Here is a 14,890-nt window from a genome sequence, read left to right on the forward strand (position 1 = left end):
GTAGAAAAAAAGCTGCTATGCTGTAATGTAAAACTTAAAAAAATAATACAGTGCACAAGTTTATTTTAGTAAAAAATTTAGTTTGTATATACATGTGTTATTTGAGGATTCTGATTTAATAAAATATCACTTTCTTGTTCATACAAAAAATAGTTTCACAAAATAGCACAAAAAAGTTTTTTTATTTCTTTGTAAAAAAAGTTGCTGATTTTCTTTTACTTCTTGGAAGCTAAACTTTTTTCGAATGCTTCTTCTCGGAGGTGCATTATCAATAAAATTTTGTGGAATGGCATATATCTTTCTGCTTAGCCCATTATTATATATGCATATTTAAACTGTCAACTGCCTCTTTCATGTTTTACTTTTTTTCCTTCAAGTTCTTTATCGTCATCATTGTCTTCTAATTCATTCTGTAGCGTCATATTTATATTTATAATTTCAGCATCTGATTTGATTTCAAATTCAATTTTGATTCCACCTGTAATCCATTCCGTAACATCTGTTTGTGAAATTTCAACATCTGGATTTATATTTTTATGCAAGTTTTGAATTTCCTCTTTTTGTGTATCAAAAAGAGGAAATTCTTTTTGATACACAAAAAGAATTTCCTCGTAGTTATCTTGGTAAATTCTAGAAGGCTACAGTTTTTTCCATGATGCTCGAATTTCTTCACGTTCAATGGCTTCCCAAGCAGCAGCAACTGAGAATGCTACATCCTTTAAATTTATATTTTTTATTGAGTTATAATTTATTAAGGTAAAGTTATAATTTTGGAAAATTACATTTAAAAGCAGTTCAGATTACTGGAGGGTTCGACTAAAGAGGTTCGGATTAGCAAGATACCATAGTATAGGTTTTATCTTCCATTATGCTGAACATGATGATGAATTTGAGAAAGTGCCAATTAAATTTTGAAAGGAGTAAATTTTATTAATGATCAATTTTTAGTATTAATAAGTTGATAAGTGACTTTTGAGAAAAAAATTGAAAACAAAAAGTATTTGTGAGGAACTGTATTTATAAATTGAATTTGTAACAGTTGATTGAAAATTGTGACACGTTCAACTCTCACTATAGAAAACACCATTGTAGCAAATTCACTAAAAAGTTGTATTTACATACAGGAATTATACAGTGGCATTTGTTGCCTCAGTCTATCCGAATAATACCATTATTCAGATCCTGTTGCAGAATTTAATGAACTTTGTCTTATGCATCATATTTTGTATTTTTAGGGTCATAGTAAAACTGTTAATAGCCTAAAGTTCAGTCCAGATGGTCGCTGGATAGCATCAGCAGGAGAGGATGGAACTGTAAAAGTGAGTGTTTAGTATTTTAATTATTATTATTATTATTTAACCTACAAAATGCCTTTTAAACCAGGGCTTGACAAATATACTCACCTACTCACCCATTTTGAGTAGATTTTTCTACCTGGCGAGTAGCTGCTAACTGGACAAAACAGAATATTTTTAAAAAATAAAAATAACTTTCTAAACAAAATCATATTCCACAGTGTCTTTTTAACTTTCAAAAACACTGTTGAATATGCATGATATAAAGGACCATCTAATAACAAAAATTGATGTAACAAATTGTATTTTCCAAAAATGTTTATTTATTGTTCAACAACTCAATGTTGTTTTTATTGTTTGTGCTATTCTTGTTATTTATTGACTTCTCCTTCTTGGAATAGTTCTCATATGAAGGAAATATTTTTCAAACAACGATATAGTACCACTGATCACATTATGGAACTCCTTTTGACTTATTGGAACATATATATCCAATGGAGGGAGATACATTTTTTTGTGACGAGTAGGATTTTGCATAGTTTTTGAGCCCTGTTTTAAACAGAGGTTATTAATAAGGGTACTTTTTTCTTCCTCAGACACTTCTTATTCAATTTCTAGGAATGATTGTTCTCTTTCCCCACCTCTTGTTTTACCATCCAGTCTTGGACAAAATAATTAACCCTTGTCTTTTATAGCTTCTGTAGCGCAACCACCTTTTTCCAAGGCATAATCAGGCTTCTGTAAACATCATTTCTTTGACATGGAAAAAGTGTATTGCACAATGTAGAAATTTGGAACATTGAGAAACCTACACAACCTGAATCTCAGAGGGAACCTCCCCGTTTTTATGAAAAACTTTATATCTAATAGAATTTTCTAAGTCCGGGCAGGATCAACTTTCTCAACCCTTTCTCCAATGCATGTCATACATGCATTGTCACAATGCATGTCATACTATTTGCATTGGAAATTAACTGGATAGCAAAACAATTCCTCCAACTGTAAGTAATGCTCTTTATGCTTATGACTTTACCATCTTTTGTCATTCTTGCAGTATAACAGTCATAGCGAGACTGCTGCAGAATGCCATTGACCATCTTTCAAACTGAACTCTTGCAGATGGGTTTAGATTTTTGCCACAGCTGTTTGCATTCATTTTTGCATCGAAGTAGTCTCATCTTGATTTAGACCTAAACTAAGACAAACAGTAACCCCAGTAAATGGTGGTAAAGTTCTTGAGCCTCATGTTTTGGGGAGGGAAACAGACATTTCTATATCACATGTCAATTGTGAGATAAATTCTGGAGAACAGAGAAGATCCTTTGCACCCTAGCTTCCACCTCTTAGGATGTGGACAGACAATATTTGCTTGGTTCTTAATTGAGCACTTATCAGATCAAGACTTGATTATTAGTGTCAAGTCTGCTTCTGGCAGAGGATCCCACTTCGATGATCAGATCCAATCCACCATCAGTCATAGCTATAACTGGAGCATTTTGAGCATTACCTATTTGGTATTCACATTGAAACAAATAAACCATTTCAGTCCCTTGGGTATCAGCATTTGTCTTTATTATTTGCCACCAAGATAAAATCTCTGAAAATTATCCCATATTAAGTATTTTTACTCTGTAATCAGCAAATGTGCACATCACCTGTTGGACTGCCATACATTCCTTTGGTTTGCAAATCCAAGTATTACCACATACTCTAGATACCAAGATGGACAATACTGTCTGTATACCACTAAATATGCTACTACTGTGGTAAAGCTCCGTTCCATCATTTAGCAACTTCCGCAGATTGAACATTTCACATTTCAAACTCTGTCTATAGTGGAATCTGCAACTATCTTCCTTAGTTCTCTACAGGCACTAATAAGTCTAGTATACAACATCATTCTCTGCTATCTCAGATCTAGCATAACATTGGCAAGTGAAGGGACCCCTACTTGACATTCACCAGTGTTGGATCCCAAGCACAACATTGCAATTAAAGCTGCAGATACTGCACCTACCAATAGTCATCTTAACCCTTAAGATATCATCATTTGCTTCTTATGCTGATGTCAGGAAAAATATAAGACAGAAATTAACATCCCAATGTCAGACATCATCGAAAGACTGATAATAAACTACCACATGAAAAAATTGAATTAAGATGGTTTAGTCTATGCAGAGACATATTCACACTTGCTTATTGAGGAATGATGATAACGTGCTGTGTGTAAGTACTGCAGTACTCTTTTAACCATCCATCATATTTTAATCTATTGCTCTTATTATTTTAATGAGTGCAGTACTTTTTTCATTGACTTTATCAATCTGTCTAAGTCATATACACTCAGATTTTATCCGATTCTTTAAATTTTAAATATGGCAAGAAATTATATTCTTGGCCTAATCCTTTATCCAATGTAAGTAAACAAAGTTTGTATGTGAAGTATCTTCATAACTGGGCTTTCACTTGTTTATAGTATAAACAAGTGAAAAAAACTTACATATATCTCTGATCTGGAGTATTTTAATAATAAGATGATACACTTTTTCACTATATGACTTTTGCTGCATTACTTCAACCTTGGTATCACTTCTGAGTCTGGGTAGTGACCTTTCCCATAATGCTATGCATTATGGGAAAATACGTGTCCATAAAGACATGTGCTTTGCATTATGCGATACTAAGGCAAACGATGTGAAGTCATTAGCCTTTATATACAAGTTGCCCAGTCGTGAAGTTACTTCATGTACAAACTTTTCTTGCATTTGGATAAAGGATTAAACCAAGAATATAATTTCTTGGCACCCTTCATTTATAATATAACCAAGTGGAAAAAGCTTTTAACATCTTCTAATATTATCTGATGTTTGTAAAACATATTAGAATCATTTTTTAAAATTCATATGTATACAGCTTTTTTTTATATAATTTTTATACACCTGTTATATTTTTACTCCTAAACACTGACATGGTGCATTATAGCTATAATTGTTGATGTGCCATAAAAAAACAACAACAGTTGAGCAGCTGTTGTATCTTTTCTTTCCTTTACATTATCTCAAGGATTATGCTGATAATGGTTAGCTGAGAGAGAGAGAGAAAATGGCAAGAAAATACATGCATGTGCATGCGCGCGCACACACACACACACACATAAGCACTTTTCTTTGTTTTGTTTTAATTTAACAGAAGATAATAACCCCTTTTCAGTAATTCATCCCTTTCTTTCAGTTGTGGGATCTACCAGCTGGAAAATTATTAACAGAGTTCAGAGGTCATTCAGGTTCTGTGACAGATGTTGAATTCCATCCAAATGAGTTCCTTTTAGCAAGTGCCAGTAATGATAGGTAAATAATAATCTAAAGATCTATTTTTTTTCTTTTCAAAGATAGCTTTGTTAAAATTTTCTTAGCATCATGTTAAAAGTATTTGGATATATTTTTAACATGATTGTTTTTTTTTTTTTTTAATTAGACTAAAATCTAGTTAAGATTTTCTGTTATTACCAGATATGAATTCATTATTAGAAAGATGATTTCCAAGTGAGGCAAATAGGAAGTTGCATAAAAGTTAAAAATGCCTAGAGCTATCAACTACTTAGAAGAATTAACTTTAACATCTCCTGGACAGCTGTTAGGAACCTTTTCGGATCTATTCCTCCTCCTCCTCCTTAGAAATTAGGCAGAAAATACCCTGGGCTGATTAAGAGCCAGTATATCAGCATAACTTGTGTAGGAAGTATCTGTTGCAAGTTTCTGCACTCATTGCAGTTTTTCATAGATATATGCTAATCCCATTCACGAAATATTGTATATCTGTCATGTATTAGTACTCTGCATAGGCTAAGAGTAAGAGTTATGTAATCCAGAAACTCTACTCTAGAGACTAAACATGGAACATTTTCAAGCCACTTCAGGCATCCATTAATCAGAGTGTTGTCTCACATTGGTTGATGAAATTCATCTGTACCTAACGGCATTCATGCCTCAGTTGGGAATTTGATTTGCTATCTATTAGTAGAAGCACTATCTACTCTGTCAGCCAAGCTGGTAAAATTGTTTCTTTTAGATTTATTACCTGCAGCAAAATATGTGATATGGTTGATTCTTTCATTCAGAGCATTTTTCTATCTGCTCAGGAGGATTAATAGATAAAGAATAGCAGTCCGTGTAGTGAAAACCAAAGTAACTGTTGCTGCTTCTGCGCGTTATAAATATCACACTCAATTGAGTTGTGTTTTTGACCTTTGTGATGTTTTGATTGCTTTAGCATGAGAGATTAATTTTCTAATTATTGATTCATAATGAATAATAGAAATTGTCTATTATTCATCAAGAAGGCATGACTGTCTTTTCGGAGATCTTAAAAAATGGCGGATAGCCTTTAAAGGTTTAAAAGATTTTCTGAAAAGATTGCTATGTTCCTCAAGCCACATGAAATACGAGTGACTTTTAAACCTTTAAAGACTATCCTCCATTTTTTAAGATCTCCGAAAGACAGTCATGCCTTCTTCAAATATGCCGGTGTCTATAACATCCCCTGTTCATGTGGATTAAATTACGTTGGTCAGACCTCAAGAAGTTTGGAAAATAAAAAAAAAAAGAACACATAGGATATGTAAACAATAACAGAGAAGACAATTCTGGGTTAGCCTTTCATTTCTCAAAAACAAACCATACCATCGAATGCGACAAAAGCTCCATCCATTTAGAGGAAGATTTCTGCTCCTGATAAATAAAAGAAGCCATAACAGTGATCCGTTCTAAACACAACCTCAATAGAAGCCAAGGAATTAAAATTCTAGCTGACATTTGGAAGACCCTCATAAGATCATTAAGCACGTCAGAGTTAAGTTTCGCTGCTAATTACAGAACGTTCCTGCATAACAACAGTTGACATCATACACGCTCCATGCATTTGATGTATGCATTCTTCTGTATTTGTAAAAAAATACAATTGTATTTGGTTCCATTCCTTCATGAACAGTTTAAGTTGTTTTGTATCTCTTTTAAAAATTTGCCCTGAAGAAGCCAAATAGCTAAGTTGGTGAAACTTGTTGGTATTTCTTACTTAGTATCAATTAAAATCCTTCGACCAATAAAACCCAGTTTATGTCAATTAGCAGATCTTATATTTCTGTCTTTTAAGGCACTTTTTACTGTATCAATCCATCTACATCTTGGTCTTCCTCTGAGTCTTTTTTCCTGCCAACCTAGCAAAGAATACTTGTTTTGCCAATCTTTCCTCTCCTATTCTGTTTAAGGGACCCTCCACCTGAGTTAACAATTCCTGAATCTTAACAATAGCAAGTTCTTTCCTCATTTTTAATGTGATACTTCATTGATGCGATTTGTTCACTCCACTATTCTTTCTCAAAATTCTCATGTCAGAAGAGAAAATATGACATTTGGTGTGGGTGATCTGTGGCTTCACTCAATAAGTCCTTGACTCCCTGGAGATCTCTGATGGTGATAATCCTCCTGTGATTTTGTATACTAGTGAGTTCTTTTCAGTGCCAATCTTTATGTATTAACTTACAGAGATTAGTCTCTTTTGTGGAGCCTCGTTTTTGGTTTGGTAACACATCTCGGATGCTATATTATAGATTTTGTAGTCACATGTAATAATTATTAGTCTTTTTATATATTCTTCTTGAATATGCAATAAAACCAGTTCAGAAGTAAGTTTTTTTTCCTCTTGCTTGGCACTCAAGGCACTTGAATATGCAATTTAATATGGACAGGAAAAGGTTCTGTCCATGATAAATAATTTATCTACAAAGAAATTTTTTTCACAGTGGGTCATCATCTTCAAATTCCTGACATGTACCCTCAAGGGTGTACAGGATATTGTAGTACTACATGAAAAATTTAATTACTATCTAAAATTTTAATTACATTAAAATTTATTTAATGATTTATTAATTATTATTTAATTAATAAATCATTACTAACTTTCTATCTACAATTTTCCTCCAAATGAATGTCAAGACTTCACATTGTCAGATCTTATATTTCTATCTTCTAAGGCACTTTTTACCGTATCAACACACCTGTATCTTGGTCTTCCCCTGGGTCTTTTTCCCATTCTGTTTAAGTGACCATACCACCTGAGGTTAGCTCTGCTAACACATATCCTGGATGCTAACAATGTCAAGTTCTTTCCTAATATCCTCGTTTTTAATATGATATTGCCATTGATGCCATCTGTTCACGCCCATAATCTTTCTCAGGACTCTTATATCTGCAGTCTGCAGTCTTTGGTCAAGTGTTTACTTCTAACCCAGCTCTCAGATCCATAAGTTAAAATTGGTTTGAACACTAATTTAGTGTTTTGACTAATTTCTCTCTTATTCCATATAAATTTATTCAGTTGACTTTCTACCATAACAGATTTGTTGATTCTGTTGTCTATTTCCATATTTAGTTTACCATCTTCAGTAAAAATCGTGCCTAAGTAGCTGAAATGTTTTACTTGTTCTATAGTTTCTCCATTCACAATGCAGTTGATATTTTCAATGCATCTGCCTATTTTCATTGTCTTTGTATTGTTATTGCTGCTTTCATACCATATCTATTACAACAGTTATTCAATTTAGTCAGGGAATCTTGCAGACTTGTAGCAGATTTATTTAAAAGTATGGGGTGCTTAAGGGTCAAAACTATAGCCTTTAAAGGGATGCGGAGAACCGACCAGGTCTTCTGACCTAATGTCAAATCCTCACCTTCTCGTGGTGCACCCATGATGATGGGCTGGCAATTTGGAATTTAGCCGATTAAATGGTATTCTTATTTTCTTAAACCAAAATTTCAAATGATGGTACAACATAATAGAATTTCATGCCGGCTGGGGGCGTCATCCAGTTACAAAAAGCCCCCGTTGTTTTCACCAGGGAACCAGGGCAAACAGCGAAAAATCATCTACTGGAAGAAATCCTAAAACTCACCCCAACTCAACATAACCAGAGTTCAAGATCGGTACTATCAACAGAAGAAGCCTGATTGCAAAGAAATTGAGAAATTGGAGAAGTACCAGATCGACATAATAGGGGTGACTGAAACAAAAAAGGCAAAAACTGGTGAGATCTTTCAGAGCAATAAATACAAAATGTTATATTCAGGCAATGACAATCAAAGAAAAGGAGTAGCCATAGTATTCAACATTAAATATGAGGCTAATCTTCTTGAATGGCAAGCAGTCAAGCAGAGTGATGTGTGCAAATATGAGAATGGAAAACTGGACAATGAGACTAATTTGTGTTTATGGTCCCACAGAAGGTTCTACTAAGGTAGAAGTGGAGGAATTTTTTGAGGCTTCAGAGAAAGCAACTGACACAAAGAAAAAGGAAAAGTTGTTCTTTGTTGGGGATCTAAATAGCAGAGTAGGAAATGATTATCAGACATACAAAAATATTTTGGGAAAATTGGGAGAAAAGAGCAAAGCTAATAATAATGGCAAATACCTGTTGGATTTCTGCTCAGGAAATGGACTGGTTATTACTAACGCAATGTTCCAACATAAAAATGTGCACAAATTCACATGGAGAGAAGAAGCAAGGAATAAGAAAAGTCTCATTGACTATGTTATTGTTGATAGCGATGTTTTCTCCCTGGTGCAGGAAGAACATATAAGAAAGTTTTAAAGCGAATAAAAGTTGAGCAGCTCTCAGATGTGAACCGTAAACTAAAATACGCAAACATGATTGAAGAAAAAATGAAAGAGTTTGAGAACAGGAACCAAACCTTGGAGATTCAGTGGCAAGCCCTGAAGAAAACACTGATTGATTCAGCCAGAGAGGCATGTGGTGAGGTTGTCTGCAAGGATAGAAAAATCAGAACTCCATGGTGGATACAGGAAGTTAAAGAGGCTGTGAAGGAAAAGAAGAAAACATACCAAAAGTTTTCCTGGCAAATAAGTCAGCTTGTGCTCTTAGAGAATACAGAGACAAATGTAAGAAAGCTAAATACTGTGTAAAATTAGCTAAACAAAAGTCATGGGAAGACTTTTGTTTAGCTCAGAAATGGAGGAAAGAGTGCTTTAAAAGGAATTAGAGATGATAAAGGTGACATGAAAACTGGTGAAAAAGATATCCTTGATGTATAGAGTAATTACTTCAAAAAATTGCTAAATGAAACAAGCAATGATGACAGCACAGTGGTAAAAAACACTAACCAGGCTTGCAGTCAGGAATACATATCCATACTTGAAGTAGAAAAAGCCATCAAAAGCCTGAAATGTGGAAAGGTAGCTGGAGTAGATGATGTTCAACCAGGGAGGTATAAAAGTCTTACAGTGGCTGCACTGCATAGTTCAGAAGGCCTGGACAGAGAGACGAATTCCCGATGATTGGAGTAGAGCTCTCAAAGTACCCATATATAAAAAGGGAAAAAAAAAAACCGGAATGTGAGAATTACAGAGGTATATCATTACTGAGTGTTCCTGGTAAGATATATGCAAGTATACTTGAGAAACGGTTGAGAAGGATTGTGGAAGAGAAGCTTGGTGAAGAACAAGCTGGATTCAAGCCAAGTAGAGGCTGTTAGGATCAGATTTTCACTTTATGACAGATAGTTGAGTAATCATGGGAATATAACAAGGATCTGTATTTAAGTTTTGTACATCTGGAAAAGGCATATGACAAGGTGCCAAGAGAGAAGTTATTCAAAACGCTTCCCATGTTTATGATATAAGTAAAATTTTATACTTATATAATAAAAGTAATAGTAAATTAGTGAAATTCTTTTAATTTCTTTAAATACAGTTATTTTATTTTCATATGTTTAGGACAGTAGCGTTCTGGGATTTAGAAAGTTTTTGTTTAGCTAATTTTACACAGTATTTAGCTTTCTTACATTTGTTTCTGTATTCTCTAAGAGCACAAACTGACTTATTTGCTGGAAACTTTTTTTATGCTTTCTTCTTTTCCTTCACGGCCTCTTTAATTTCTTGTGTCCACCATCTGATTTTTCTATCCTTGCAGACAACCTCACTGCATGCCTCTCTCTGTCTGAATCAATCAATGTTTTCTTCAGGACTTGCCACCAAATCTCCAAGATTTGGTTCCCAAACTCTTTCATTTTTTTCTCGGATAATGTTTGTGTATTTTAGTCCGCAGTTCACATCTGAGAGCTGCTCAACTTTTATTCTTTAAAACTTTCTTACATGTTCTACTTTTCAATATGAAATTCAATTTTATCCTACTCAAGATTAAATAATGATCACTTCCAATTTCAAATCCCCTGTATACACTAAGTGTCCTGCACCAGTGAGAAAACATCACTATCAACAATAACATAGTCAATGAGACTTTTCTTATTCCTTGCCTATTCTCTCCATGTGAATTTGTGCATATTTTTATGCTGGAACATGGTGTTAATAATAACCAGAGCAGTAATCCAACAGGTATTTGCCATTATTATTAGCTTTGCTCTTGGATGCAAAATATCTTGGATTATTTTCATCTAAAAGATGATTAAATGACTTGGCTGAAAACATAATTTTATACTTATATCATAAAAGTAATAGTAAATTAGTAAAATTCTTTTCATTTCTTTTTAAATACAATTATTTTATTTTCATATGTTTAGGACAGTAAAGTTCTGGGATTTAGAAAGCTATCAAATGGTCTCTGCTACAGATGGTGACTGTGGGCCTTTAAGGTAACAACTTTATATTGATATTGATTCATTTAGTACATATATGGTTATTTGTATGCAGATTGGCTCGGTTTATGAACATGTTCAATAATTTTAATGATTTAAACCACCAAGATAATTGAGAATAAAAGTTTAATACGGACACTACTAGTTTCGTTGGTAAGCCAACTTCGTCAGGTGTCAAAGTGCAAAGATATATACAAAAAAGACACAGAAACATTACACACTAACAACAACAGAGCTGTCAGAAAAACTGCGGTTAAGTTAAAATTGGAGTCTGCACTTCAGTTCTAGCACCCATATAAATGTAGCTATAACTGAAGTGCAGACTCTAATTTGAACTTAACTGTAGTTTTTTTGACAGCTCTGTTGTTGTTGTTAGTGTGTAATGTTTCTTTCGGTCTTTTTTTGTATATATCTTTGTACTTGGACACCTGAAAAAGTTGGCTTGCCAACGAAACTAGTTGTGCCCATATTAAACTTTTATTCTTAATTACCTCTGTGGTTTAAGTCATTAAAATTATTGAACATATATATATATATTGTGTACCTGACGAAGGCTGATACAAGCTGAAACTAGTTGTGTAGTACTAATAAACTTTGGTTTCATGAAATTAACATTTCTCTCGGTTCTAGTCATTCAATCTTTTTATAAAAAAATATATATATAGTAGTTGAACCTCCGTAGCTCAGTTGATATAGAAGAAACCTTTTGGTCGGAAACACCAGGTCTCTTTCGACTAAAGGAGTTTTAACCGTTCTCAGGTTGGTGTTTTTTTTTTTTTTACCCCCTGGAAACTCGGGTTTTCCACCCCAGAAAAGGGAAACTGTTATGGACAAAACGAGGCAAACAGGTCAATAAAAGGAGGCAGTTTATGTACAGTACTCCCTGCTTTTCACCTTTTCTCTCTTTTGTCCCTTTCAGATATAACCATAATCTTTATACTTGCTACATAGTTTGCTCTTTCTTACTTGCATTCAGTATGTTATAGAAGTTGTGCATAGTACATCTCTAAGAAATTGTGCACTGTACTCTCTTATATTCGTGCTTATAATATGGTATTCATACTTATATTTGTGATTATAATGGTACCTAAATGTAGTGATAAAGCTAAAAGAAGCCATACGCTTTTCAATTTGAAAAAAAAGCCAGAACTAATCAAACTTAGTGAGGGAGGCATGTGTATAACTGACATAGTCTGTTATACACATGCCAAACAAGGTGTACCTTGCAGAACAATTAGTATTATTGTTAAGAATGAAGCCAAAGTGTTAGAAGCACCCTACTGCACCAGTGCATACTAAAGTCATTAGAAAGCGAGACATTCAAATTACCGATATGGAAAAACCTTTAAATGTGTGGATTCAAGAACAGACCAATCACAATATTTCTCTAATCACAGGCATTATCCAGGCCAAAGCCCTAAGTCTATTTAATACAATGATGGATAAAAGAGGAGAGACATCTGTGGAAGAAACGTTTAAGGTTAGCAAAGGCTGGCTTAATAGATTTAAGGCAAGGTTCAGCTTGCAATTATGAAGTTCAGTATTATTCTGATTTTCTTCATTAAATCACTATTCATTCAAATACATGCAATAATCAAAATATTTAAATTTTAAGTCTTTGTTAATTTTACTGTACTTTTGTATATCCTAGTGTGTTATTAGCTTTCACTTGCATTTGCAACTGATATAGTGCCTTATTCACAGTTTTTGCAGTCAAAATGCATTTGCAAGCGCTAAATAAATGCTGCTTTTTGCTGATTTCCAGTTTTTGCCAGTGCTCTGGTAACTAACCTGGCAAATAAGTGGAGGGTGTGAGCCTGTATATAATGAAGAGGGTGGATAAAATAAAAGCCCTGTGGAACATTCACATTAATTGGAAAATTTGAAGAGAGAGAGAGATAGCACCCTCCCACTTACACTATAGAAATACAACATACAGACATATCTAAAAACCAATACACAACTGGGCAATACAACAGTGTTGTACTACCCAGGTGTTGACTTACGCTTGGACTCGCCGATAGTTCTTCAGCATGAAACTCTTAGATTTCGATCTCCGAGTTTCTATCTGGCTTTAAAATAATGAGGGATGATTTATTATCCCCTTAACTTAATTTATGCCGCTAGAAAAATAGCCTCTTGACTCTTTATCGTAGTAATAATGATATATGGGTACACTGCTCTGGCAATTCGTTAGTAGGGGTATATGTAAGTTTGGTTCACTTAAACCTTGGTATTCCAGGTCTACCTGCTCACTGATGAGACCTCAATAAAGGTCAAAACCGGTCTGGGTAGTGACCTCTCCTCATAATGTAAAACAGTAATACATCTCCTAGGAGCTGTGTTTTATGTTATGAGAAAATATTAAGGATAGTGATGGAACTTGCTCCACCTTTGCTCCGAGTTGCCCTAGTGCTGCACTACCCAGGTGTTGACTACACTTGGACTTGCCGATAGTTCTTCGGCATGAAACTCTTAGATTTCGATCTCCGAGTTTCGTATCTGGCTTTAAAATAATGAGGGATTTATTATCCTCTTTAACATAATTTATGCTGCCAGAAAAATAGCCTCTTGGCTCTTTATCATTAAATGTATCTTATTTATTTAAAATGTGCTTATTACACAGTTCTGGCTTACGTAACTGATATCAGATATTTTTTACTGAGATTGTAAGTCTACTTTAATTCAGAAACTATGTATGTGTATATATAATTGTATAACTGTCGGGCCACTCAAAAAAATAAATAAATATAGATAAATAATTTTTTTTTTTTTTAAAAAAAAGGTCCCCATATGAAATTTGAGAAAACTTCTTTATATCAAAAGAAAGATTCTGGTATTGCGACCACATGTTTATTAAGATAAATAAAAATAAATAAACCCAACAAGTTTTGTATGTCATTTGACTTACTTCTTCAGTGGTTTAAAGGTAACTAAAAGTTTAAACACAAGAAATGAGAAATTACTCAAAATAGTCCATTCTATGAAGTTATGGCCATCTAACTGTTCATTCAATTAAAAAATCCAAATGCAGAATCTGTGCATGCTAAGTTTGAACAATGCTGGATGTTGTCACGTTCATACTGTCCGAGGTCTGACTTAGGTATATTTTTTATCATGTTTTTGCTACTGTATTGTATAGCTTCGTGTTTTGTTCAGACAGACAGGAGTGTCCGTGTTAATCACTTCATAACATAATGACTACTGTGGTGATGTCACAAAGAGTGGTTGTTGCACTTCATTTTTGCTGCTTTGTCTATCTCAAATTTATTTCCCCTTATTAATACTGCACAATATGTGAAAATGAAGTAATATTATGAAGAGTGGTGTAAAAATAAAAGGAAATCACAAAGAGGAATAACATCGGAAACAAAATATTAAAATATAAGTAAACATTCGACAAGAATGACCTTAAAGATTAAAGATCATTGTGTGAAATATTACATAAGCACTTCAAATGTGTGTGTACAATTTTAAAGGATAAAGAAACATTTCGAAGGAAGTTAAAAGTGTGCTTAATTTTAAAGATTATGTTTTCATTTTTTTGGTTAAATAAATCATTTATTTACATCATAACGTGGTCTCAATACCGAAAGCTTTCCCACAGAAGTGCCTAAACTACAAAAACTTACGTTTTCATAAATAAATCATTGTTTAAACTATTGTTTGTTGACCTATATTTAACATTACTATGGACAGATTTGATTGTTGAAAACATAACCCCCTTGTTTTTATTCACATTGTATCTGTGAGGAATGAATTTGTGCTTTGAGAGTATTTCAGTTCAAGTTTCCATGTCTTGAAATGTCCATGCTTTTGTGTCTGGCTAACACTATAATGCAACTATTTTAAGGAATATTATTTGTTAGTTTTGTACATCAATTTTTCTATACTTCCTCAGATTCAAAACCATGGTCTCATTTTAAATCAACT

The 14,890-nt window shown here is 33.7% G+C and overlaps 1 protein-coding gene across 3 annotated transcripts in view; it reads left to right on the forward strand.

Annotated features, from left to right (window-relative positions):
* The window catches only part of LOC150103458 (katanin p80 WD40 repeat-containing subunit B1-like), a 370,687-nt gene that overhangs the window by 179,101 nt on the left and 176,696 nt on the right, over positions 1 to 14,890 (forward strand). For all 3 annotated transcript variants that reach the window (XM_090397462.1, XM_090397461.1, XM_090397463.1), the window contains exons 6-8: positions 1,236 to 1,319; positions 4,527 to 4,642; positions 10,883 to 10,954. In XM_090397462.1, coding sequence (XP_090253588.1) covers positions 1,236 to 1,319; positions 4,527 to 4,642; positions 10,883 to 10,954 — 272 coding nt within the window. The remainder of the gene's footprint in view (positions 1 to 1,235; positions 1,320 to 4,526; positions 4,643 to 10,882; positions 10,955 to 14,890) is intronic.

Source organism: Typopeltis vanoorti, chromosome 9, assembly GCF_054136105.1.
Source record: "Typopeltis vanoorti isolate ZY-2024b chromosome 9, IOZ_Tvanoo_1.0, whole genome shotgun sequence".
Lineage (NCBI taxonomy): Eukaryota > Metazoa > Arthropoda > Arachnida > Uropygi > Thelyphonidae > Typopeltis > Typopeltis vanoorti.